Source organism: Opisthocomus hoazin, chromosome 2, assembly GCF_030867145.1.
Source record: "Opisthocomus hoazin isolate bOpiHoa1 chromosome 2, bOpiHoa1.hap1, whole genome shotgun sequence".
NCBI classification, from domain to species: Eukaryota; Metazoa; Chordata; class Aves; order Opisthocomiformes; family Opisthocomidae; genus Opisthocomus; species Opisthocomus hoazin.
The window spans coordinates 95,716,314-95,741,370 of NC_134415.1; the positions used below are offsets into that span (position 1 = coordinate 95,716,314).

General features: G+C 40.0%; 1 protein-coding gene across 8 annotated transcripts in view; it reads left to right on the forward strand.

Moving 5' to 3' along the window:
* Window positions 1–25,057, forward strand: part of COL12A1 (collagen type XII alpha 1 chain) — a 106,385-nt gene that overhangs the window by 1,355 nt on the left and 79,973 nt on the right. For 5 of the 8 annotated variants that reach the window (XM_075414504.1, XM_075414498.1, XM_075414497.1 and 2 more), the window contains 12 exons: window positions 1,557–1,664; window positions 9,948–10,064; window positions 11,072–11,215; window positions 12,107–12,163; window positions 12,879–13,142; window positions 13,256–13,420; window positions 13,874–14,047; window positions 14,833–15,123; window positions 15,349–15,951; window positions 17,333–17,605; window positions 19,878–20,150; window positions 21,105–21,377. In XM_075414504.1, coding sequence (XP_075270619.1) covers window positions 1,592–1,664; window positions 9,948–10,064; window positions 11,072–11,215; window positions 12,107–12,163; window positions 12,879–13,142; window positions 13,256–13,420; window positions 13,874–14,047; window positions 14,833–15,123; window positions 15,349–15,951; window positions 17,333–17,605; window positions 19,878–20,150; window positions 21,105–21,377 — 2,707 coding nt within the window. In that variant the 5' untranslated portion in view covers window positions 1,557–1,591. Of the gene's footprint in view, window positions 1–1,556; window positions 1,665–1,794; window positions 7,916–9,947; window positions 10,065–11,071; window positions 11,216–12,106; window positions 12,164–12,878; window positions 13,143–13,255; window positions 13,421–13,873; window positions 14,048–14,832; window positions 15,124–15,348; window positions 15,952–16,739; window positions 16,837–17,332; window positions 17,606–19,877; window positions 20,151–21,104; window positions 21,378–25,057 lie in introns of those variants that run through there. The other 3 variants (XM_075414500.1, XM_075414501.1, XM_075414502.1) reach the window with 3 other exon arrangements.

Below are 25,057 nucleotides of genomic sequence, written 5' to 3' on the forward strand. Positions count from 1 at the left end.
TCCGTTTACGTCGAGTTTAGGCGGTCCTTAAACTCGCCTCAGGATACAGTAGGTGGGCTCAGGGATGGCCATTTCCTACGCAGAGCAGCAATACGATTTTGGAGCTTTCAGGACAATTCGATGCTAACCTTGTTCTTTGTGGTGGTGGTGTCAGGGAGTCGTTGCGGTCAGTATTTCTCTTCCGTTTGCCTGCTGGAGGTACCACTGGGCTGAAACCACTGCTTAGTGTTTCTTTGAGCCCTTGGTATTTTTATGTGCAGTGGAGGCATTCGGCTAAGGCGAGTGTGTACAGCTGCCCGGCAGAAGCCTGTTCAGTTCAGTGTCAGTAACTGGGAAGTTCCTGGATCTCCATAGCGTCTACCCACTAAATGTGCCTTGCTGGTTAGTTCTCTAGATGGCAGAAGAATGTTTTCCCCTTCAGGGGTTTCTGTGGACTAATGATTTATGTATTTTTCTTTTGTTTTGCTCTTGGCACCTTCCCGATAAAATCTGTTGCCTAATTGCTTTTGGAATTCTCTTTCCTCCACCCTGATTATGATATATGATGCATTTATGACTTTATTCAAGCAAATTCCCTCTCCCCTACTTCCTGAGCTAGAAAAAACCAAACTTTAGAAACACATGCATATGTGATGAGGATATTAGCCTTTACTTAGACGAGGAAATAATTCGGAAGTTTTGCTGGAGTAATTGGGACTAACATGATGTGACCTAGAGGATATAGTTGTGCATGTATAGCTACTTGCAACTAGGAACCTCTAACTTGGCCTAATCCCACCTATTTTGCTAGACAACCTGCAGTGATTGTGAGACACTTTTGTCTGCCTGCTTTTTATAGTGAATTTTAAATCTATTTTCTGTCAGGAGATGTAAATGAATTATCAGATGTTGAAACATCATGGCTAGACAGATGCGTCAGGTTTCAGTTGTGTGTTACGCACACTTCTGTATAATCTATTTCAGACCTTCAAGAAATGAAGAACAGCACATTCGTAGGCAGAACCCCTCAAAAAAAGTTTTATTACAGTTTCCAAACTGCCTTGAGACCACTAAAACACAGCTAACTAAGTGCTTCAACAGTTATGAAAAAGGAGCCGAGTAAAATCCCCAGCTGAAAGAGACATTTAGCTGATCCAAGGCAGGAATGACCTCTGAATTAGCTATCATCACACTCGGCGATGAGGTCATGGAGCTCCCTCCTGGCTCCTGCCCGTGCGGAGGCACGGTTCTTCGCCGCGCTTCCCTGATCAGATTAACCCCAACTAGGTTAAAGCTGCATGTGCTTACCGTGATTGGAAAGGGTTCAGCAAGAAAAGGCACATTATTGCAAGGCGAGACTCTCCACTTAGTCATGCAGATCTGTCATCATCTTGGACGGCTTTCAAGTCTGGAGGTTTCAACCTGGTCCTGTGGGTGGGGGCTGGGGATAAGGGAACAAAGTGGAATCCGCGGTTCGTCTTTTTTGTGTTTCATGAATACACCCACGCAATCCTCTAATCCACGCGTATCATTTCCTTCTCCTTTCTCCCTTTCCCCCCTTCCCCGCATCACTGCAGATTCATTCATGTTGTTGTGATCCGAAAGGGCAGAAATGAAGACAGCACTGTGCTCGGCAGTCGCTGCTCTGTGTGCAGCCGCCCTCCTCTCCTCCATCGAGGCTGAAGGTAACCTTCCCCCCCCTCGCCCCCGGCGCCCCGCTGACCACCAAACCTCCCAACCAGCCTTGAGCTACCGGCTCTCTCCCTCTCCGTTTTTGAGTGTAACTACTTGGCCTTCTCTCTTTCTCTCCTTCAGAGAAACGCCTCTCCTTCCTTGCCCAGCTCCTTCTGTGCTCTGTTTCTCCCGGCTAGCAGCCGGACCGTAGCTCCCTCTCTCTGTCTCTCTGGTGTGCTGTCCGCACCGCCCCGCAGACAGGACGCGGGCCGGCCGGCGTGGCTGCCCGGGCGCAGTGCCCTGAGGAGCCCGCTGCCTCGGCTCCCGGCGGCGGGCAGCCCGGCACAGCCGGGGCCTGCGGCGCTGCCCTGCTGACCGACCGAGAACGGCTGGGCTCTGGGCTGTAAGCTCTCCATTAGTTGTGTTGGGAGAGGAAACGAAAAGCCCACCACCCAGCAACCCGCAGCTCTGAAATAAAATGCTCCAACAGAGTCTGGCTCTCTGCGCCTGCGTGTTCTGTCCCGGCTGGACCCCTCGCCTTCGCCCTGCTGGCACACCGGCCTCCCCTGCTCGGCGGGGCGACCCCCGGCCGAGCCCTGGGGTGGCCGGACACTCCCTCGGGGACGCTTCGCCCTCCGTGGTGGGCCTGACCTGGAGGACACCCCTGGGGAGATGCTGCCACCGCCATGACAGACGTCCTGGGCACTGCTGAAGGGTGGCTGGGCCTGGGCCAGGCCTGGCTGTGGTGGCTGGGGCCCCAAGTCTCTGCCATGCATATGGCGCCGTCAGCTCCAAAGAGGCTTTTCTTCTTCTCCTCCTTCTCCTTGCAGGGCCCCGGCCCAGTCTTGCTGGAGGTTGAGGTCCCTGCCAGCCCCTGGCAGTGTCCTGCCTCCAGCTGCAGGGATGAAGACCTTGGGAAACCCATGGTGGCCTCCACACTCATCACAGCATGGCTCAAAATGGCCTGGCGTTGGCGCGTTTGCCTCCCCGACCGATTGACCGCTAGCATGGGGGAACCTCCCCTGCCGCCTTCTGTGTGAGCTGTGCGGCTTCGGTCGTAGTAACGACATTGTTACCAGCAATGGCTGCCAGGGGAAATAGCGGCGCTGAAAGTCCTGCGCTGAAATGACTTGATCTGACCTCCGGCACCTGACTCCATCACAGGGTGGACTGAACTGCTGGGTGTGAGCTCCCCCAGATTTTCTGGAAAAAACCAAAAGCTAGTGTCTGATAATTTTTTTTTTTTTTTCCCTTGCCTTCTCTTTCTGTATTGAACTGGGACCAAACTCTCTGATCGTGGCCTGCTGCAAGCTGCCGTGGCTGGACCTGGTCACCTTGGCTGATGGCTACTAAAAGAGTCAGAGATACTTCTGGGACGTTCACACACCCAGCAGCGGTGCTTGCTTGGGGCACGCAGATGTAAAGTACGCTGGCTTTCTGGAAGAAGACGACATTTCTGCCAGTAGTACAACATCTGGTCACCCTAGGAGAGAATCAGCCTGCTGCCTCCCTCTTGCGCTGTGTTGTTGTTGGCCAAGGAACCGAAAAAGGTCGTTTGAAGTCATTTCAGAGTTGCATTTGAAATGCAGGACCGCCATGCCAGAGAAAGCAGAGAAAACGTACAGTTTTGGTGGCGGAAAGGAGTGTGTGTGTTTGTGTGTTTTTCCTCTTCTTAGGAGGGAGCTCACTCGGAGCTGTAGTGATGTTGCTGTTGTCCTGCACCACCGATTACGTTTATGGAGCAGGTTATTTCCAAATTTAAGCAAAGGTTTTTTATTTTTCGGTAGCGTAGACTAAACCAGTCATGGCTGGAGTACTGTTAATGAAAGCTACAAAAATATATTTTGAGGAGCACGCAGTTATTTTATAACAGTGAAACTGAAGGTGTTGTCAGACGGAAGTGACTTGTAGAGTGCTCCTGGTCAGGACTTGCATGACTCTGCATTCAGAAATATGTATTAAATAAAATACCTAGTTTACAGTGATCAGGTTTCTAAGAGAAACTTCTAGCCCAGAATTTTGAAATAAGAGCAGAGAAGTGTCTGGAGTAGGAAGTGCACTGAGAAACAGTGGTGCTGAAAATGGAAGTTCAAAGCTAAGAGTACCTTAGGACTTGCTCTGGTGGGAACTGCTTCCGTAGAGCTTTTTGCAGTGTGTTTTTTGTTTGTGCTGTGTCGGTCACACGTCTGTGCTGTTTTAATTTTGTGCTTCAATTTTGCATCATCTTGTAAATTGCATTTTGAATCTTACTTTAGTTCTGGTATCGTTACAACTTAAATCCTGTCTGGTCAACTGACTTCCTCCTGTGGATATTTGTCCTTTAGTCTATTTTTCCAGCTTTCAGATCACATTGTGGCAAAGCTCTCTGCCCCATCAGTCAGTCCTGTCTCTCTCTTTTTTTCTGTTGCTTTGTCTCTCCCTGTGCTGTTCACAAGAGATACAGTTTGAATTTTCTTTCCCTGGGATGTGGGTAGACGCTTGGTGGGGTGAAAAAGTGGGAGGAGGATAAGGGAGAAGGCCATTTGATGTGGTAAAGGCTGTTGATATGGGGTGGGAAGATGGAGTGAAAGCAGAGGGAAGAAAAAGTTTAGTTCTGTTTTTCTGGCTTCCTTCAGATTTAATTTTTCAGTCTCCCCTGGGAGTAGATCTGGTGTTTATCTGATGCTGCTGTTCAGAGATTCCTAAATCTTCCAGGGTGGAACTGGTTCTTCATCAGCATCACAGCTGCTCTGCAAGTCCTTTTCTGTGAGAGCTGTGCTCTGTTGCTGTTGGCAAGGCAGGGAGATGCAGTAATGGTGTCACAGCTTTGCTACAGAGATACAGCAGTGCAGAGTGTTCTCCTTGGAGGTTCACTGCAGCAGTAGAGGGGCTAAAACCAACATATAGTCTAAATGCATTCATGGAATTTCACTGGGGAAGTTGTTTGTTTATCCTGGGCAAAGAAGCAAGTCTGTTTTCATGCTCAGCATTTTTGCTCTTTTCTTTTACAGTGAAATTCTTCTTGTTTCATTTTGCAATCCTTCTGACGTCTCTCTCTTAGCTTAAGCTTCTTGTGAGTGATGCTGTATTTTATGCTCTGTTTCTTGCCTTTTTAGACCAGCACTGCAATATTCCAGTGTTTTCCTTGTGCGTTCTCGTGTCAAGATTTCTTTCTGTACCAGTATTTTTTCTGTCTGTGATCACAAAGAGCCAGGGCGAAATGTATGTCCTTGCACTAGATAAGACAGTTTTTCATTATTTTAGTTATAGTTAAGCCAAGTAGATTAGTATGAAAATAACACGTTAGCTATAATCTCAAGGTAATGATGTGATGATGCCATGGCTTGTGTGGAGTGTTGCGTTTCCTAATACAGAGGGATTTTCAAAGGCAGAGGAAAAGATTGGGGAAATCATAGATTCTGTGCGACCTCACGAGCATGTGAAGGTGCTGACTTTTCAGTGTTTCAGGAACTGGTTAAGCTCTAGAAAAGCTTGTTTTCTAGGCTGGAGGTAGGGAAGGAGGGCGCCACTGAGCCAAGCGTAGGACCTTTTTGTGGCGTAGAAAAAGGTTTCTCAGGTGAAAAATCTGTCTCCAGGACATGACTGCAGTAAGTGACAAATAATTGCAGTGCAGCAGTTACAGAGGGTTAGAAAGTTTCTCATGCAATAAAAGATTTTGTTGAATACCGTAATTTTCATTGACTGAATGGTTTAGAGATGATCTGGAATTGCCGAGACTTTTAAAGTTAGCCACCTATGCAACTTTGGAACTGGTTGATGGGACTGTTATTTTATTACCTTTTGATGTCAGATATCTATCTTTTGAGAAACTAGCTGTTGATTTCCAAGGTCCTAAAGAGTGAACCATCTAGAGTGACATGTGAAATTGAAATTTGTATATACATGAAGGTGACTATAACCCCTTGTTTTTCCTACAGCTAATTAGAAGCAAAGTGTCTGTGTATGTATGTATATACACACACAAGCACATATATATATATATGCACAAATGTGTAAAATTTGGTAAATATTCATGCATGCAGTGTGCGTATATATATGCAATTATGCTTAGTTACATACATCTGTATTTGTACAGGTATATATATTTATATGATTTTTTTTTTTCAAAATACACTTATGAGCTATATATCTTGTATTTTGAAAAAATTTCATATACATGTATAAAATAAAAAAATGCAAACATACAGGTGGCAATGTTCCTGTGTTTTGATTGGCAATGATTATCTAACGAGGCTGGGAAGCTGCGCTTCACTACATTGCTAGGCTATAGCTCATTCTTTCTTGTGTTCACATCAGCAGCACTGACTTCAAAGGAGCTTGACTGGAGCTGTGATTTAGTTAGTTCTGTCAAATTCATACCGTATATGAAGCAAATAGTAGATGAGGAGTTCTGGCCTCTTCCAGCCTCAGCAGGGCTTATCTCAGTGAGAGCAAGGCTGAGCTTATTCTTCAGCTTCCATGGCCTGTATGTTAGTTAAGCATGGGCTAAGATGTTATTTCACATGTTAATTACAGCAGGTGTTTTCCGGTGATGGAATCGCAGATTTTGTTTCACGTAGGGATTGTGGATGGCAGCTACTTCCAAGTTATATCACCTTTAAGTCTGGTTCTAGATTTGAATTGCTTGATCTTCTGATTGTATTGACTTCTTGTCTTGTTAAGAGATTCACTGGGATCCTCTAACAGTCTCATTGTGTTATCTGTAAAAAGCTGTAGACTTTTGTGTATTAGGTTTGTATTACCTGTTAAGCAGTACAAGCTAGTATAAGATGTACATAGCATGAGAAAGATGCCTTGCTCTCTGTTTTTTTTGTTTCAGAAAATACACTGTTATGATAAATGTAGATAACAGAAGCAATGGCAATGAATTAAGTGTATTATGTCGGAATTTTTTTTTGATTTTGTGGTGCATATAATAGGATATCCAATTGAGGAAGTTATCACATCGTAGTTCTAGGAGTGGTGGAAATTAACACTGCGTAGACATTATTGTCATACAGCAAGGCATTTTTTTACTACACTGGAAACCTGTAGGGGAGCCATACATTTCTGTGCATCAAAGTGGAATCACTTTATTAAGGCAATAATACCATCACATGTTATGATCACAATCCTGTACCTTGATGAGTCAATGGGAAGTTTGGCATGGATTTTGATGGGCACAGGATTGGATTGAGCAGAAGTGTCACTACACCGTAAGCATATGTGCAACTTCACTTACGCAAGTACCCTGACATCAAGACTGCTGGCTTGAGTAACGCTGCGCTTGCACTCTAGCCTTTGTAGAGTGGAGTTTTAAGGTTTGTCCCTGTAATGGGGCAAACTCCCACCACAACCAGGGACATTTTGTTACTAGAAGTCTGGTTTGGTTTCATATTGGAGATGTATTGTTTTATCACTGGTGAATTCCCTTCTGGAAGAAGAATTTTAAGAAGGTGGAGTAACAGTTTAAGGGTTTTATAATATAACTGCAATAAGGTTTTTATAATCTAAACATTTTGCTGTACTTCAGTTCAACTTACTGCTCTCAGTCGTGTGGCCGTGGTTTGGTCTTCAACCCACACTGAGTTTTCTGACCCATGTGAAGGTCCGTGGATGTTCTGGAGGTTCCGTTTGAGTATCAAAAGCTCATAGGCCATCTGGAAGATGTTTTGACAACATTGGACCCAAACTGGCTTTTTTTTTCGTTCAGACGAGGTTCCTTTTTGGATTTCAATGGGAAAAGTATTCTGTGCTTGAGTTTGATAAGCTAGCCACGAGCTGAGAATGCATAGATTTAAAGTGCAGCAGTGAAGACTGGGGTTAGGTGTCGGGAATAACTTTACGATGATGAAGAGAGTGAGGCATTGGAGTAATTTCCATGGGTAGCTGGCAATCTTGCTGACAGGGTGTTCTTTAAGAATGATCTGAGCCAACATGTCAGGAATGACATGGGGTGGCTGATCACGTCTTGGCCATGGGATGGATGAGGGGACTTTCTGAGGTCCCCTGCAACATTCTTGTTCTAAAAGGCTGCGAACACCTGGATGAATGGATACGTCACTTATGTATCAACGTAATATTCTTGTCACCTGCCAAGATCCACATCAGAATTTTCATCAAACGGATTAAAAGCCTTTAAAATGTTAAAGACTTTTCCTCACAGTCAGTTTTTTCAGTTTATCTGGAATCCGGTCATTTGGATATCAACAGTTGGGCTGCTGCTGTCCTTCAGCAGTTAAAGCCTAAAGTCTCTGCTGCAACATGCCAATTTACTTGCAAGGTTGGTGGCCCTATTTTTTCCATGTACTGAATTTGTTTTAAAAGCATGCTCAGGTCAGTTGTCTCTGCCTTTGCATTAAATTTGTCCTGAGCCATTGCTACTGAAACAATATTTTATAATGATATTCTTATTACCTAAATGTATTTTACTATTAACACGTTTTGCATGATTTTGATACTAAGTAACTACCTTGCTGTCTCTAGCATTGTGATACTCATAAACTGAATGGTGAATAAACTGTGCATGCAGGTTAATAATCTAATCTCACTGCCTGTGTATGGACAGTAGGAAGAATAACATTTACTTCAGTACTAGCGTATCTATTATATCAGTATTACAAAGCCATATTATCCTATGGTTGGAAATGACAGTAAATTAAAGGGAAAAGAAATGCCTACACATCTGGTTGTCATTTTTTTGAGCCCAGTATTACTTATTGCAATTGGACAGTGTCTTTTCATAAATATACATTCTAGAATTTATTTCTTTATCTGCTCTTTAAATTATGTACAAAACCAAAACAAAATCTGACATATGGTAGGGATCTTCCAAGAAACAGAGAAGATCTGTCTACTAAAAATGCCTGCAAAACAGTCTCACAGTAGTAATGGAAAGTATGGCTGAATCTAATCTTACTTCATAGAACTATTTAAACAATAATATATAATACACCTACCATGCACTGACAGTGAGTCAGTAAAATACTGCATGAATATGCATGACAATTTTATGAAGAGAATATCATTATAAAATATTTTTGAAACGTCTTTGTGTAATGAACCTTGTACATGGAGGCTTCTGTCCATCGTGGGAAGCTAAGAAAATAATAATCAACATTTCATTTACATATGCATGATGCTGCAAAATAGCGTATGTAAACTATTTCTTTCTGTACTGTTCAGTTACTTCTGTCATCAGCTCCTACAAGTTTTATTTGCAGTCATTTGTTCAGATCACTGGTGCCCTCTTTGCTGTTTCTATAAATTCTGTAAAATAAATGTCCATAAATGTACTTTGATGTTTTCTTTCCATAATTAACCACTGTGTTGTTTGGAACCATACTGGCATTTTACGTTAAAATGCCGCTACTAGTATGGGTACACCTGCTGCAAAGGGAACATGAAAACAATAGTTTACACCTTTGAAATTGTACAGCAATCTGGTGTAAACAAGTAGAATCTTATTTTTGTGAACTTCTGCATCAGCTCAAATATTTCATCAAATTGCAACCATTACTAACCCCCTTTACTGCCCCCTTAGTTCCTGAGTCCTTTGCAGCCTTATGCAAAGTATGTCACTTTAGTGGCTTCTAGGAACAAAGGGGTGGAGCTCTTTGTATTTTGAAACAAATGATACACCAGTATATCATTATTACTGATATACATTTTACATGTATATTTGTATCTAGACCCTTACAGAAATTGTTTTACTGAATATTAAATGCCCAGTCTTTTCCTATATTCTTCAAAATACTTTTTTCTCTGCCAAGTTTCTAGATTCAGTGAAATTTGTAAGAAATATGACTATGCAGAGACCATATTAAAAAGCTGATCAATTCTTTGATGTCTAATTAAGAAGAGTACTGTGTTCTCAATGTCCTAAATGATCTCATGATATTGTAAGCAGGTTGTGAATTGGCATGCTTGTATGGATTGCACCCAGCATGTAAAAAAATTTCCTTTAATTGTTATGTGAAATGTTTGCATATGTGGTGATTATCTGTGAACTCATTGTACATGTAGCCAAATGTGTTTCCTATTGTGCTTGATTTTGCTGGCCATTCTTGAATGTCTTGGCAACTCAAGAAACATATGTTCTGTGCTGTCCTCTGTAATGCGTATACTCTTTGATGTTTCGTCATATTTCGTCAGCTTTTATTTTACTCTTTTTCCAACAACATATCTTTATATTTGTTGGAAACAAATTTATGCAAAGACAATTTTAGTAAGCTTTGCTCCACGTTATTTTATTTATTCATTTGCCAAAGCTTGTTCAAACTTTTAAGCATCCACCTGGTATAAATCTTTTGCAGTTAATCCACCGTCAGACTTGAATTTTACAATAATAGATGAACATAATGTTCAAATGTCATGGAAAAGGCCACCAGATGCAATAGTGGGTTACAGGATAACTGTGGTTCCAACAAATGGTGAGTTCTGTATAATTTTGTTATGGCATCAAACTTTTGGAAAACTTGGGTTTATTTTCACTTGTATCTAACTTAAGTACGAGAGTAGCTGTTAATGTCTTTCTATAGTTTGTGATCAAGACTGGATAGCAGCAAAGAGCATGCAAGAAGGAGCAGTGATCGTTCCAAGTTAGAGTTTTTCTTACCATAGCGTTTACCCTTTGGGGACTCCAAGTAGTAAATTTTCACAGAATCACAGAATCACAGAATAGTAGGGGTTGGAAGGGACCTCTGTGGGTCATCTAGTCCAACCCCCCCGCCGAAGCAGGGTCACCTACAGCAGGCTGCACAGGACCTTGTCCAGGCGGGTCTTGAATATCTCCAGAGAAGGAGACTCCACAACCTCCCTGGGCAGCCTGTTCCAGTGCTCCGTCACCCTCAGAGAGAAGAAGTTCCTCCTCATGTTCATGTTCATGTTTTGGACACCTTTCCCTTGCAAGGAACAAAAAGAAGGTAGAATCATCACTCCACTCCTCTCTTTGCTCCTCTTCTATGTTTTTACCTTAAAGTTAGGGAATTGTATTGTACTTCATTCAAGTACTTCTCCCAGGGGAAACATGGCGTGTGTCAGGTAATGATGCAGTGATGTCATATAACTTACTGGTAATGGCTGTGTAAGACACTCATTATTCTATTTCACTTTGAGAAATAATCAGTGTAAAAGTGACAGTGAATCAGAACTGGATCATGGTTTGTTAGATGATGGTGCATTTTGTTTATGCTTTTTAAGTTTCACATTTCCTGGACTTTATTAAACACTTTGGTAGTTTTGTTCACTGTTGAAAACGGGTTAATTTCAAGTTTTGTTCTTCAAAATACATATTTCAGGGAAAAAGAAAGTGTATTGTTCTAAAATTATCGTTGGAATTTATATAGATTATTCTCTATTGCCTTTTTTTTATGGTCAACTTGTCTTTGATATTGCTAGTTTTAAATTCTACAGTAACTGTTTTATATATTTGTTGCAGATGGGCCTACTAAAGAATTTACTCTTTCACCTAGCACTACCCAAACTGTCTTATCAGATCTTATACCTGATATAGAGTATGTTGTATCAATAGCTTCTTATGATGAAAGAGAGGAGAGTCTACCTGTTTTTGGCCAACTGACAAGTAAGTACCTGTAATGTAATTAGAAAACCAAGTAAGATAACAGAGTGGTCATTTGCAAAACCTGGCTTTGTTCCAGTTCCTCAACAAAATTGCCACATCCCTAAACTCTGATCAGATGTAGCTGTCTGAACAGCCTTTTTCCATTAAACATAATTCCAGTAGAAGCAGAGATTATTTGCAAGAGGTAAGAGGCGACTAACATGGGTGTGTCGTGTCTGACAATCTCTATAGAGTTCTTTGCAGAGCACTGGTTCTGTTGAACTAAACCTACTTCCTATAAATTACATCTACTGTAGCCAATAGGAAGACTCTCATTGTCCTCAGTAACGAATCTGACTGGCTTCCTCTGTGTGTATGTATAAAAAGCTTACTACCTTCGTCAAACAATAAAATGTGACACAATATATCTGTATGCATAATAAAATATGGAATTTAATTTTTTATGATTTCTATTAATTAAATATAAAATAAATTTAAGTAAAAATATTAAGCACAGCAGACTACCTTCTATGACACATTTTGTTGTGTATGTCAGGCTTCCCAAACAACCACAGAAAAATTGCTCATGATGGAGTTCTCCCGTGTGTTAGAGAGTGGCAATTATGGTATTTTATCCAGGGATGTTGCAGTTAATTTTCAAGAAGTTACTGTACAAGATGTACAAATACAAAGGATTCTTAGTTATTTGCATTTTCTGTATTTTGTGTTGCCCTGAATGCTATGTTGTCAAATCTGTAAGTACAGGTGAAGTTTTCATAACTTGCATTTATGTTTTCATGTTTCTAAGCCTTGTCAGATTTGTGCCTCTAATTCTCTACATGCTTTTCTTTGATGTCAACAAATTTAACCTGATTTCCTCCATTAATTCTCTCTATGTTGTGCTTTGTGCAGTTCAGACAGGTGGTCCAGGGATACCGGAGGAAAAGAAGGTTGAGGCTCAATTACAAAGTAAGGTGTTTTGTCTTTCAACTGATCTGACATTTTAGAGATAAATGAGGTCTAGCTCTAAGGCCCCATAGAGTTAAACTGTGTTCCTCTGTTACCTAGCAATGAAGTTAACTTGTAAAATTGTCCCGTGTTAAGAAAACATGGGAAGGGACTGGGATGGAAAGAATTTATTATAGCTTCATTAAAAGAATAAGATGCAAAGATGTTACTGAAACTAGAAATTTCACGCAACTAATCTGAGCAAGTCCATAAGCGTCTTAGTGCTATTAACAGAAGACATTGTACTGTGAATAAAAGGCATTGCAGAAGAACCTGTGCAGCTGTTACGGGAAGATAAGCGTGCAAAGCAGAAGTGGTAACAAAGTGAAATGTTCCCATAACATCAAACTGTTGCAAAAAAGTTTTATATGTGAGTTCTCATCTGCTGTGGCATAGCGGTTCTTGTGGAATAGCGTGAGAGGTGTCTCAAAACTATCAAGGTGAGAGTTCTCTTTTGGTAATGGTGGTTAGAAGGCCCGTATGGGTGTTCACTTATGTGAATGGTGCTTCCCTAAGTAAGGTGTTCCAGATAAGAATATCAATCTATTAAATATCCATTTGTTTTAGCTTTTACCTACCAAGTTTGTGTCAGACATTTCTCACTGATCTGTAAAAGTGCAATTGCTCATTTGCTAACAGTGTGGGGTTTTTTTTTGTTTTTTTTTGTATGTTCCAGGATGTTCCATAAGTGCAATGACAGATTTAGTTTTCCTGGTAGACGGTTCATGGAGTGTAGGGAGAAATAACTTTGGATATATTCTGGACTTCATGGTTGCCCTTGTGTCAGCTTTTGACATTGGGGAAGACAAGACGAGAGTTGGAGTTGTTCAGTACAGTTCAGATACAAGAACAGAGTTCAATTTAAATCAGTATTTCAGAAGAAGTGATCTTATTGATGCGATTAAAAGGATACCTTACAAAGGTGGCAACACAATGACAGGTACATGTTTCCCACATATGTGTTTATTCAGCATGTCATTTTATAATTCAAATTTGCTTTAAACCCTAATTCATTGAAGCCTAAAAAACCACAACTTGTGGTGTTGTTTTTAGGTGAGGCTATTGATTACCTGGTTCAAAACACCTTCACTGAGTCTGCTGGAGCACGAAAAGGCTTTCCCAAAGTAGCAATTATCATTACGGATGGAAAAGCTCAAGATGAAGTCGAAATTCCTGCAAGAGAGCTTCGCAATGTAGGAGTTGAAGTTTTTTCTTTGGGTATGTTGAGTTTTTCTAATTATTGAGAGATTAACATTCCTAAAGAAGTAAGTTATATGTTTTACAGATTCTGTATTTCGAGAATTTTGCTATGCCAGTCTTTCCATGTTTATGCCTTGAAATGGGTTGTTTGAGCCCTCCAGAGTGGAACATACTAGTTGTGTGAATTTGATAGTAATTCTGTAGCTCTTACATGGAGATTAAGATGACTGACAAGCATAGTTTCAACCTTGGCCTTGTTGAAGATACCACATTATTTTCTCAGGTTGCAAATGGAGTATGTCACCTCATTGCATTAATCATTATTTTGTAGGCTGATTATTGATAAAGGCAGAAGACAGCACTGGATTAAACTCAGCTTTATCCCAAGATGTTCTGATATTTTATGAATACATTCACAAGTGTCTGTATTTTGTGGCCACTTAACACAGTCCTGTCTATTGTGACTTCTAGGAATCAAAGCAGCAGATGCAAAGGAACTCAAACTAATTGCGTCTCAGCCTTCGCTGAAACATGTGTTCAATGTGGCTAATTTTGATGGAATTGTGGATATACAGAATGAAATTATCTTGCAAGTGTGCTCTGGTGTTGATGAACAGCTGGGTGAACTGGTTAGTGGGGAAGAAGGTGAGATACTTTATATAAATATATTTATTGACTTCAGTTTATTCTGATGCATATTTAAGGGGCTATCCCTACTTCCTGTGCTTTATTTCTGGAGTTTGATCCATTGCCTCACATAGCAAGTGTGGAAAAACAGGTCTCAGCTTTGTGCATTTAAATGCAGGGGAGCAGAATATGTGACACAGTGGATTTGGAATAGCTCCTTTATTCTGTAGTTTCAGGGGCAACACAATGATGTGCAGTTATCAAAGTCTCATACAGTCAGTTTGGACACAGGCATCACTTCTGTGGAAAAACATACTAAAGGGAAAAAATCTGCTTGGTGAAGGGACAGGATATGTAATAGGGTATGAACCGAGGAGTGAAAACTGGAGAATACTGAGAAAATACAGACATCAAGCTGTATCGTTGCAGCTTTCTGGCCCTGTAAGATTCTAAGTAGTTATTTTTTCTTTGACCAAAATGGCAGCAGATACCACTCCACTGTCATAGTGCTTTGCTCAGGTCTGCATTTGTTCACACTCTCTACTGTGTTTTTGTGGGTGTAGCTTTCATTTCTGGTTGAAGCAGTATTAAAGCAAGATAGCATTTCTCCTGGAACTTCTACTACACTCAGGGGACCTGATGCCCCATTTAGACTGTCCTTTAATTCAGATGTGTTTGTTTATGCTAAATAAATTTTTTTTTTTTTGTAAAGATTAAGCAAAGATGACTATTCCAGAAAAAATACAAGAAAATCTGTTTATAATTGTAATTAATATTTTGGATGCGCTTTTGATTTCTTTCAGTCGTGGAGCCTCCTTCAAATCTAGTGGCCACTCAGATCTCCTCCAAATCTGTTAGGATCACTTGGGATCCATCCACAAGCCAAATAACTGGGTATAGACTGCAATTCATTCCAATGATGGCTGGTGGAAAACAACATGTATTGAGTGTGGGTCCTCAGACTACAGCTCTGAATGTTAAAGATCTCTCTCCAGACACAGAGTATCAAATTAATGTCTATGCAATGAAAGGACTGACCCCCAGTGAGCCAATAACGATAATGGAAAAAACACAACAAGTAAAAGTTCAAGTGGGTGAGTTAGGAGCTACTATGTTATTGTCACATGGTACCTTTTTTGTTATTTAAACCTCTGGTGCTTGTTTTAATATCATACCTTTATTATTTATGAGAAACAGCTTTACTTGGCATGGTTTATTTTCATTATAAGTAACTAGGTATGAGACATGAACTGCAGATGCAACTGTAATGCTGTGGCTGTTGAATATCTGTTTATAGTGGTGATTCTTTTTCTTTACAGAATGCTCACGTGGTGTGGATGTGAAAGCTGATGTGGTTTTTTTAGTGGATGGTTCCTACAGCATTGGTATCGCCAATTTTGTTAAAGTAAGAGCCTTTTTGGAAGTGTTAATTAAAAGCTTTGAGATATCGCCTCGAAAAGTACAGATAAGTCTTGTCCAGTACAGCAGAGATCCCCATATGGAGTTTTCTTTGAACAGATACAACAGAGTGGAAGACATAATTCAGGCTATTAACACCTTCCCCTACAGAGGTGGATCTACCAACACAGGCAAAGCGATGACATATGTGAGGGAGAAAGTATTTGTTACCAGCAAAGGGTCAAGACCAAATGTGCCGAGAGTCATGATTCTTATTACTGATGGAAAATCATCAGATGCTTTTAAAGAACCTGCAATAAAGCTGAGGGATGCAGATGTAGAAATATTTGCAGTTGGTGTGAAGGATGCAGTGCGTACAGAGTTAGAAGCAATTGCGACACCTCCTGCTGAAACCCACGTTTACACAGTGGAAGATTTTGATGCTTTTCAAAGAATATCATTTGAACTTACACAGTCTGTCTGCCTACGGATTGAGCAGGAACTGGCTGCTATAAGGAAAAAATGTAAGTAACTCCTATTACTTAGAGAAATGTAGAAAATGCAATGAAAAAAGATCTGAACCAATGTTTCGTGCTTGTAGTAACCTAAAGAACTGATATTGATGAAATTGTCCATATACAAATGATAATTTTAGTAACTGGGGATTTGGTTCTCATTTTCAAACATATGAAAAGCATCAGAGGAAATTAATGGAGAAGTGGAGATGAAAAAGTTGTTGGAGAAGTATTTTTTTTCCCTCCTCTCCTAGGTACCTAGAAAGCTATTAAAATATGTGTCTATCTAGAATGACTTTAATGGATGTGCTTTGCTGTTACACTCAATGTCTTGAGTAAAACTGTTACTTACTAGGGCCATTCTTCTTTAGCTGTCCAAAATGAGGTAGCTAGTGTAAGCTTGTTGTTTAGAATTTCAAAGACAAAGGAGCAATGCTGACACCTCCAGAGGGTGATTTAATTAATTTTTAGGGTAAAATGAATGGCCTTCTGAGATGGGCTTAGACAAGACAAACCCAGACAGCAGATGCTAGGTGATATTAATCTTAATCTAACTGTAAAGGCTGAAGTGGAGTAGCACATGAAAGTCTTCACATTTGGTGAGTTTGGATGGTGTTTAATATTTAAAAGATTTCTATATGACCAACTTTTGGTCAGCTAAAGTTACTTATGATTAGTTGCACAATCAGTGTCCCTACCTACGCTTAGTAGAACACTAACATTGAATAGTCCCCAGTATTGAAAATCCCACTCTCTTTAAAAATAAGCCTTTTGTTTCAGGATAGCTTTGAGGAACAAACCAGCAAAGCAGCCTTTGTTTTAGAGGGCTCAAGCAATCTTGACATCCCCACTGTTAGGCTGAGTAGGCCAACCAAAACAAGCCCAGGATGTCAGGTTTGTGTTTGTGCCTCATGTCAAGTTAATTGTTTCCCCTTTGACTCCATTCCTGAAAAAATACTGGGATTTATTTTGTCATATTTTGAATCTAAATCTGAAAAATCACAAGGATTCTTAGTTCTCATTGAGGGTGTCATGTTATTGCTGTTAATGGGACATATGAAAGAGGGAACCCAACTTGATCATCAAATTCTAACTTAAGTTTTCATAAGTACATTTTTTTAGATGGACTGTTGTCATTTGATCTAGAAATCACTGAGTTGGTGCTTCTACTCATTGTTGTAGGATTTGAGACAACATAGATATGATCTTCATGAAATTTGGTAGCTCTAAGCAAGTATAGAAAACAAATACTGTTGCATGTACAACAAAATATCTGTTCAATTAGAATAAATCAAATTATTGAGGGACATTTTTTATTTATATTAGAGACTTTGTGTTAAAAACTATTCTAGCAAGTATGCCTCATCTGTGCATTTTAATTTCTATACAGCCTATGTACCTGCAAAGAATATGATCTTTTCTGATGTAACATCGGACAGTTTCAACGTGAGCTGGTCTCCTGCTGGACCCGAGGTTTTGTCCTATCTCATTAAATATAAAGTAGCCATCGGTGGAGATGAATTCATTGTTTCAGTACCAGCTGCAAGTACTAGCTCAGTTCTCACCAACTTGCTACCTGAAACTACTTACACAGTCAGTGTGATTTCTGAATATGAAGATGGTGATGGCCCTCCCTTGGATGGAGAAGAAACCACCTTAGAAGGTAGGCTTCCCATTATTCTCAGACACAAGAAAGTCATATGTTCAAATGAGAGTTTGCTTTGAGACAATGAGTGGAACAGCCAGCTAAGGCTGAGAAGCTGTACTGGTATGCAGGATGAGAATAAACATTATTGTCTCTCAATGCGTTTATTAAGAATATAAAATTCCCATAATAGGTCAATATTAAATTGTTAAGATTTGATTTTATTTTTCTTGAAAGTTGGATGGATACTGTGTTTCTCTGCAGTGGCCTATTTTAGTGGTGTGTTGTCAATAATAAATTCATTGGCATGTATTAATCTTAATATACACTTAAGTTGTACTTGATCGTTGTAGGTCCCTTCCAACTGAACTGTTCCATTCTGTTTAAAAATTATGACTCTGATGCAGAAATGCATGTTGACTTTAATATATTTAAATTCAAGCATGTACCTATGTAATTTGCTGTGTGTACATCTAACTTATATTAATAGATGTTCTGTTTTATATACCATAGGCTTAAAGGGGGCTGAGTTTTTGGTCATCTGTTTCTCATCAGAACTTCATGGGTCTGATCTAGTAACTCTTAGTGATTCAAAACTTCCATTAATGTCAGTGAGAGTTTATGTGATCAATGACAGTAAATTTAAGCACGATAGCTGTAATTTTCTTGATAGAGTTGCCATGGTGCATTTCTGCTGATTTAAAGAAGGATGACAGTAAATTTGATTTTCTATTCCAGTAGTTGAAAACCCAGTCTAGTCTAAATCATACTTTTAAAAATATCAGTCCACTTGTTTTCATTATTCCATGCTGTCATTTGTGACCTTTGGTGATGTAAATGGTTCCAAGGCAGCAAAACAAGCGGCATGGAAATTTGTTAATTGCTCTTTCCTCTTAGGATTGATAGAAACACACATTTCTAAAATAGCTTAGTTTGGATGTTAAGTTTGGAAGATAAGTTTCACTGTTGGTGTGCGTATTTCCATGACTGTACCAGTCAGAATGTTTTGGCCACACATAACTTTCCCTTAGGAAAACGGACAAACTCTTGGCTGATAGAATATGTAGCTTGTGAGTGTAAGGGACAGGAGAACGAATAGCTTTAATAACAATAATCAGTGTTCCCAGGTTATAACTGATACTGCCTTAAATAATTGTCAGCATCTTGATCTGATGAAATCCCAACATGCCTGAGAAGACAGAATTGTGCAGTTATGTAAACATCAGCAGCTCTCCATGCAGATCTAGCTAATAATTTGGGCCAGACAGCTTTCTTGGCAACTAACTTTGGTGTTGGCCTGTTAAAGAATTTCAAATTGAGTATTGTGTTTCTAATTAGTAGAAAACAAGTTTGTTTCATTATAACTAGGATTATTAATTGTTCCACTCATAACAGGTCTGTAATTTAACACTAAAGAAACAATGCTTTTGGCATACAATGTGCCATGTGAATTATACTTTAGATAGTCAATAATAAAAAAAATTTGCCTAAATGACAATGCTGCCAACTTCTAGGGAACTTGCAGTACAGTAGATCTTAATGTATGCTGAAGAGTCAAGTCCTTTGGTGTGCCCACTGAGATTGTATGAAATGACCTGAGCAGCTGTATCTTTTGTCAAGGAGCAGGCTAGGTCAAATAATTCACGGCAGTTTTTCCTTAGTTTTTCAGATAACAAACTATTTATTGTCCTTGAGTTTGAGACTTAATTCAGAAGCCTTTTTAAAATATTAGATGCAACTCATATTGCGATTAATGCATTTTTTTATTGTGAAAATTAAGCTTGAAGAAACAGAATAGTTTTGGTGTTGTTTTTTTTTCCTGTTGCATTTACCCTGATCATTTCTTTAGAACAGCAGATCTCCCTGTGTGTAGTCAGGTGTATCTGACAAGGATCTGTAAATGGAGGTGGTGCAGAAGCAAATGGCCACAGCAAAGAAACCTAGACAGTTTGTTAAGAAATTTCCCCACTGTGCCAAGATGTCCCTTACACAATTCAGTTCTACTGTTACCACTAAGTACAGTCAGACTGCCTTAAGTTTCAGAAGTGGTTGTATAAACTGTGATTAATGTACTTTTTGAGGACAACTTTGTTACACTGCTGGTTGTAGCTCTGGCCCTAAATTTTCAGAAATGACTAATGGTTTGTGTACCTTAAATCAGTGGGAGGGCTATATATGCTGTTATTTTGGTAAACTGGAGGAGCAAACAGAATGGTTGAAATGATTTCACATCAGATTCTGCTTGATTAAAAGCAAATGTTTACAAGTTATATGTGTATATTTTTTCTAGTGAAAGGTGCTCCTCGAAACTTAAGGATAACAGATGAAACCACTGATAGTTTTGTAGTTGGCTGGACTCCAGCTCCAGGAAATGTCCTACGGTACAGGCTTGTATATAGACCACTTCCTGGAGGAGAAAGGAGACAAGTGACTGTCTCGGCAAATGAAAGATCAACTACTCTGCAGAACTTGATCCAAGATACAAGATATGAAGTGTCTGTTATTCCAGAGTATCAGTCTGGGCCTGGGAATTCGCTGAGTGGATATGCAAAAACTGATGAAGGTACATGATCAGTGCTGTGAATGTAGTAAGCTGAAGAAGAACTCCGTGCGTGCTGACATATTCATACTGAAAAGAGAATAACCCATATTGGCCATATGTATTATCCCAGATGAATAGGGAATTATAAAATTACTCAAGCCTAGTTGAGAGGTAATTTAAGACAATATAATTTACCAGAATTTTAATATTTCATTTTAAAACATAGTCTTTTGGACCTGCAACAATTAATATAGCAAGGTAACTTGGGTGAAGAATCTGTGTTTTTAGTTGATTGTCCTCGTCATTCTTCACATTGTCAATAGTATAAGTTATCTTTCTTTTCAGCAAATTCAGACGCTGTTTGCACTTTGTTCTGAAAGGCTAGCAAGGAATGAATGAAACATTTAATTGATGAAAGTTATCACTATAGCTTTAGCCTGTATCAAAATGTATGATCCTTAAAAGGTGTCATGCCTTATGAAACAAAATCCGAAGAGTACAGAGACAGTACAAATGTCCTGATCACTGGTGAAACTTCACTGAGATTTTAAATGTTAGAAACCAGAAAAACTATCATAAAAAAAAACTCTGTAGGAAGTCATGATGTGTTAACTTCACTTTTCATTAGTGGTCTTTGACTTGATTCTGCAGACAGCGACTTCAACGTGGATCTTGGCATGTTGAAATTAAGCATATATTCAGGTGCTAGTATGGAGAAGTGTTCCAATATTGAGCTTATTTTAATAGAAAGAAAGAAATAGGAGGAAAAAGACTTTATTGGACATTTTTGTCTGAGGAGGGTGGGGATGGAGCTGTACAATCTTTGTGACAGTAAAGTTATACAGTAGCAGTGTTAGTGCAGGCTATTCAGGAATTATTTTTTCGGCATTAAGACTGATGTTATGGTAATCTAAGAAATAAACCAAGAAATGAAGCTTACTTCAATTTGTTTTCAACATCTTTTGACATGTGCAGTCCGAGGAAATCCGAGAAATTTGAGAGTTTCTGATGCTACAACATCAACAATGAAGCTGTCTTGGGGTGCTGCTCCTGGCAAAGTGCAGCAGTACTTTATAACATACACTCCAGTGGCAGGAGGTGAAACTAAGGAAGTGACTGTGAAAGGTGACACTACCTCGAAAGTGCTGAAAGGCTTAGACCAAGCCACTAGGTATGCGTTGACTGTGTCTGCCTTGTATGCCTCTGGAGCAGGAGAGGCCCTTTCTGGAGAGGGAGAAACACTTGAAGGTAATCATTTATTGTTTCTATACAGTCATTCATTTATTTGCTTGATGCTTAGGGTGTCTTAAAGTGTACTGTCTTCCTGAGTTTTCTGTAGAAGTAAATACGCAAATGAAAAATAGGCATAAAGACATTCTCCTGCTTTACAGGCATTTTCCAAACCTACTGTCCATCAGAGAAAACAGTGAGGTCAAATCACTGATCGTGGAGGGGACTCTTGGTCTCTTGAAAAAGATATTGCCAGAAGCACAAACCGCAACTGACTACTTCTACACTTGCGTCAGTGAAATATTTTGTCTTCTAACTCTTAACTTTTGAGCAGTTCTAGTGGCAGATTGTTCTTAATTACAGAATCACAGAATGTTAGGGGTTGGAAGGGACCTCTGTGGGTCATCTAGTCCAACTCCCCTGCCAAAGCAGGGTCACCTACAGCAGGCTGCACAGGACCTTGTCCAGGCGGGTCTTGAATATTTCCAGAGAAGGAGGCTCCACAACCTCCCTGGGCAGCCTGTTCCAGTGCTCCGTCACCCTCAGAGGGAAGAAGTTCTTCCTCATGTTCAGACGGAACTTCCTATGCTTCAGTTTGTGCCCATTGCCCCTTGTCCTGTCACTGGGCACTACTGAAAAGAGTTTAATGTAAGAACAGGTTTGTTCTTCATGTCAGGTTTAACTGATGGGGTTAAAGTATCTCATCCATTTGAAAATTTGCAGGGTTTCTACTGTACTGAGACTGAAAGGTGTTCAGGGACCATTTTTGCATTAGAGAAGGAACGTCTAGTCTAGGCATAGGAATAACGAATCATATCCTGCGGAGCTGAGCCTTAACAGGATGCTGGCAAAAGTGTAAGTTGGAGCCAAAGGCTTTCTTATAAGGCGGGGAGGCTGCTCTCACTCTGCCTTAGAGTGGAGAATTTCTCAGACTTGCTCTCTGTGAGCATTCTCAGTGTCATCTGTTAATTGTCAAAGGATAGGGAAAGCTGTCTCCTAGGCCATGAAAGGAAGTGTGACTGTGCTCTGTGCTGGCCAGGTATGTATTGCTAAAGTCTGGCACTGCAGCTGTGTAGGCACAGCACTTGAAAATATGTTACAGATGAATTATGTGGAATTAAAACTCGTCCATTGACGCTAATGGAGTTATAGTAGTGGTATACTTGGCTTTCAGTTTCTCCATCAGTTTAACTTTTTGTTTATGACATAGGTTAGGAAATAAACTAGAAAACCTATTTTAAATAGGAAACTGTAAAAAAAAAAGTTCCAATGATTCACCAATGTGCTGAATTAGTCTCACTAAAATTTAGGAACTTATTTGAACACTGCAGTTTGCAGCATGCACTCTCTAGGATTTTTCTGTGATTAATAAAGAAAGGCAGATACTTCCAGAAGACAGGTACTCCATCTGAGATCTCATTTTTCCTTCAAAGTAACATTTCTCTGTCCATTCACTATAGAAGGAGCAACTGAGAGCTAGGCACTAACCCCCTGCCCACCCCACTACCTATGTCTTAGACAATGATCCAATACACCTACTTTCTCTGATGGCTGCACCCTGTCTCAGTGTATCAGGCACCTTGCAATTCATGCTGAAAGTTCCCTAGCTGCCTTGCTTTTATTACCCATGCAAAATCCAAAACGCTCCTTTTGTAGGAGAAAATAACCTGTCTCCTTGCCCAGAACAGTGCTGAGATCCAGGTAAAGGAGAACGGAGCACTGGAACAGGCTGCCCAGGGAGGTTGTGGAGTCTCCTTCTCTGGAGATATTCAAGACCCGCCTGGACAAGGTCCTCTACAACCTGCTGTAGGTGACCATGCTTCGGCAGGAGGCTTGGACTAGATGACCCACAGAGGTCCCTTCCAACCCCTACCATTCTGTGGTTCTGTGAACAGGTAGCTGGATGAGATCAGAGAGTGATCAGGATTTAGTGAACTTCCCAGTTGGTGGTGGTGCTGCCGTGTCCTTTTTTATGGTATGCTACTAGGTCTAACACTTTTTTTAGGGGAAGAGGGAGTGTGGAGATATGTAGGCCTTAGTCTGGGAGAGTTTGAATTCACATCTCTACATCTCAGCAGATTCACAAGGCTGTAGTGTGTGCTGGGCAAGAGTCTCCTTTACTATTTCTGTTGAACCTGAGCCACTGTACATCCAGGAATGCAAATTTCACTCTCAGAACAAGAGCAGACTGGATCCCAAGTGGACAGAGGAGCCTGACATCCCTGATTTTTTCTCTGTGCTACCAGTGGAGAGAGGAATGCCTCGGTCTTCCTTTACAAATCTTGAGAGGCCTCTGTCTCTCTTTTAAACAAACTGAATTGTTCACTTCATAGAATCATAGAATCATAGCAAGTTTATTGAAGGTTGACCAAGTTAACCATTTACATTTTGTGGCAAGGTTTTCATTTAGAGTCTTTGTAGTAAACCCAGGAGAGACGCTTTATTAACATGGAGCTCTGGAAAGATCAAGTGTGTTTTGAGCAATAGAAAAGTATTTTAAGGCATTACCTAGAGCTTCAGTTAAAAGACCCTGTAAACAGAGACAGCGGTGAGTGAAATACAGTAGAATTGAAACGGCAGAGTCATCAGAAAACCAGAACTGAGTCTCAGGTAGAGACTCCCTTGTCCTTTCTGCTCCTTCCCCCCAAGGGCTCTGATTCTGATTTGAACTTTCTGCAGTGATAAATTGTCAATAAGAAGAGTCAAAGAATTAAAAAAAAAAAAAAGTTGATTATAGCTCAGGACTGGGTTTATATGCAACCAGATGGAGTTTAAAATGGATGTTGCACTTCAGAAGACACAGAAGCATTCCTGTAGGAGGTTTTACTCTAAGTAACTGAATTAAAACCTTATGTCAAAAACTCTGTGACAGATTTTGTCTTGTGATAAATATGAATAAATAAGCATCCTCACTTAACTGAATTACTTTTTATTCAGTTCCTCAGCTGGGAGAAAACCAAATTAAAAATTAGTTTTATCATTTTGACAGCTATAGCTTTGTGACTCAAATGCATATCCTTTGAAGATTCAGCTGTATTTGAAAATCCTATCAGGGTGCACCCCAGAGAATAATACTCTTTGCGTTAAAGCTCTCTATTAATTTTTTTGTGGTTAGATAAACTGTTAATAAGAGCATATACAGATGTCAGTCATTACTGGGTGATCAAAGGTAAAGGATAGAATACAAATTTCTGTTTGCGTGACAACAGAGGCCTAAATCGTGATATTTCCTCATGGAATGTCTGCCGTGTATTTCAATAATCAGCATATCTGAAGTTTCATGGGGTAATAAAAATACTTGAATTGGGCCAAAACTCTTTGGATGTGGTCTGTAGATATTTTAAGACTCTCTGACTAATAGCATGAAAGGTTCTCAGAATATCTGTTGAAGTATGTGTAAGACAAGATTTCACTGTATGTTACTGTCTTACCTCACTGAAGGATAGAAAGACAAAGCCTTTGAGGAAAAACAGACATTTAGGAACAAAAGGGTTGCAATTTTGGAACTGAAAGGTAACATTCAAACTTCAAAGCTTAGTATAGAATTTTACTTGAAAAAAGAAGTGATGTTGCCTGTGAAGCTATAATAAATGGAGTTGAACTCGGCTGAAAAGTTACACAGGTCAGTGAAGTGAGTACTTGACTAACTATTAGCTGAAATAATTTTTCTGACTGAGACTGGGAATGGGACAGATCTT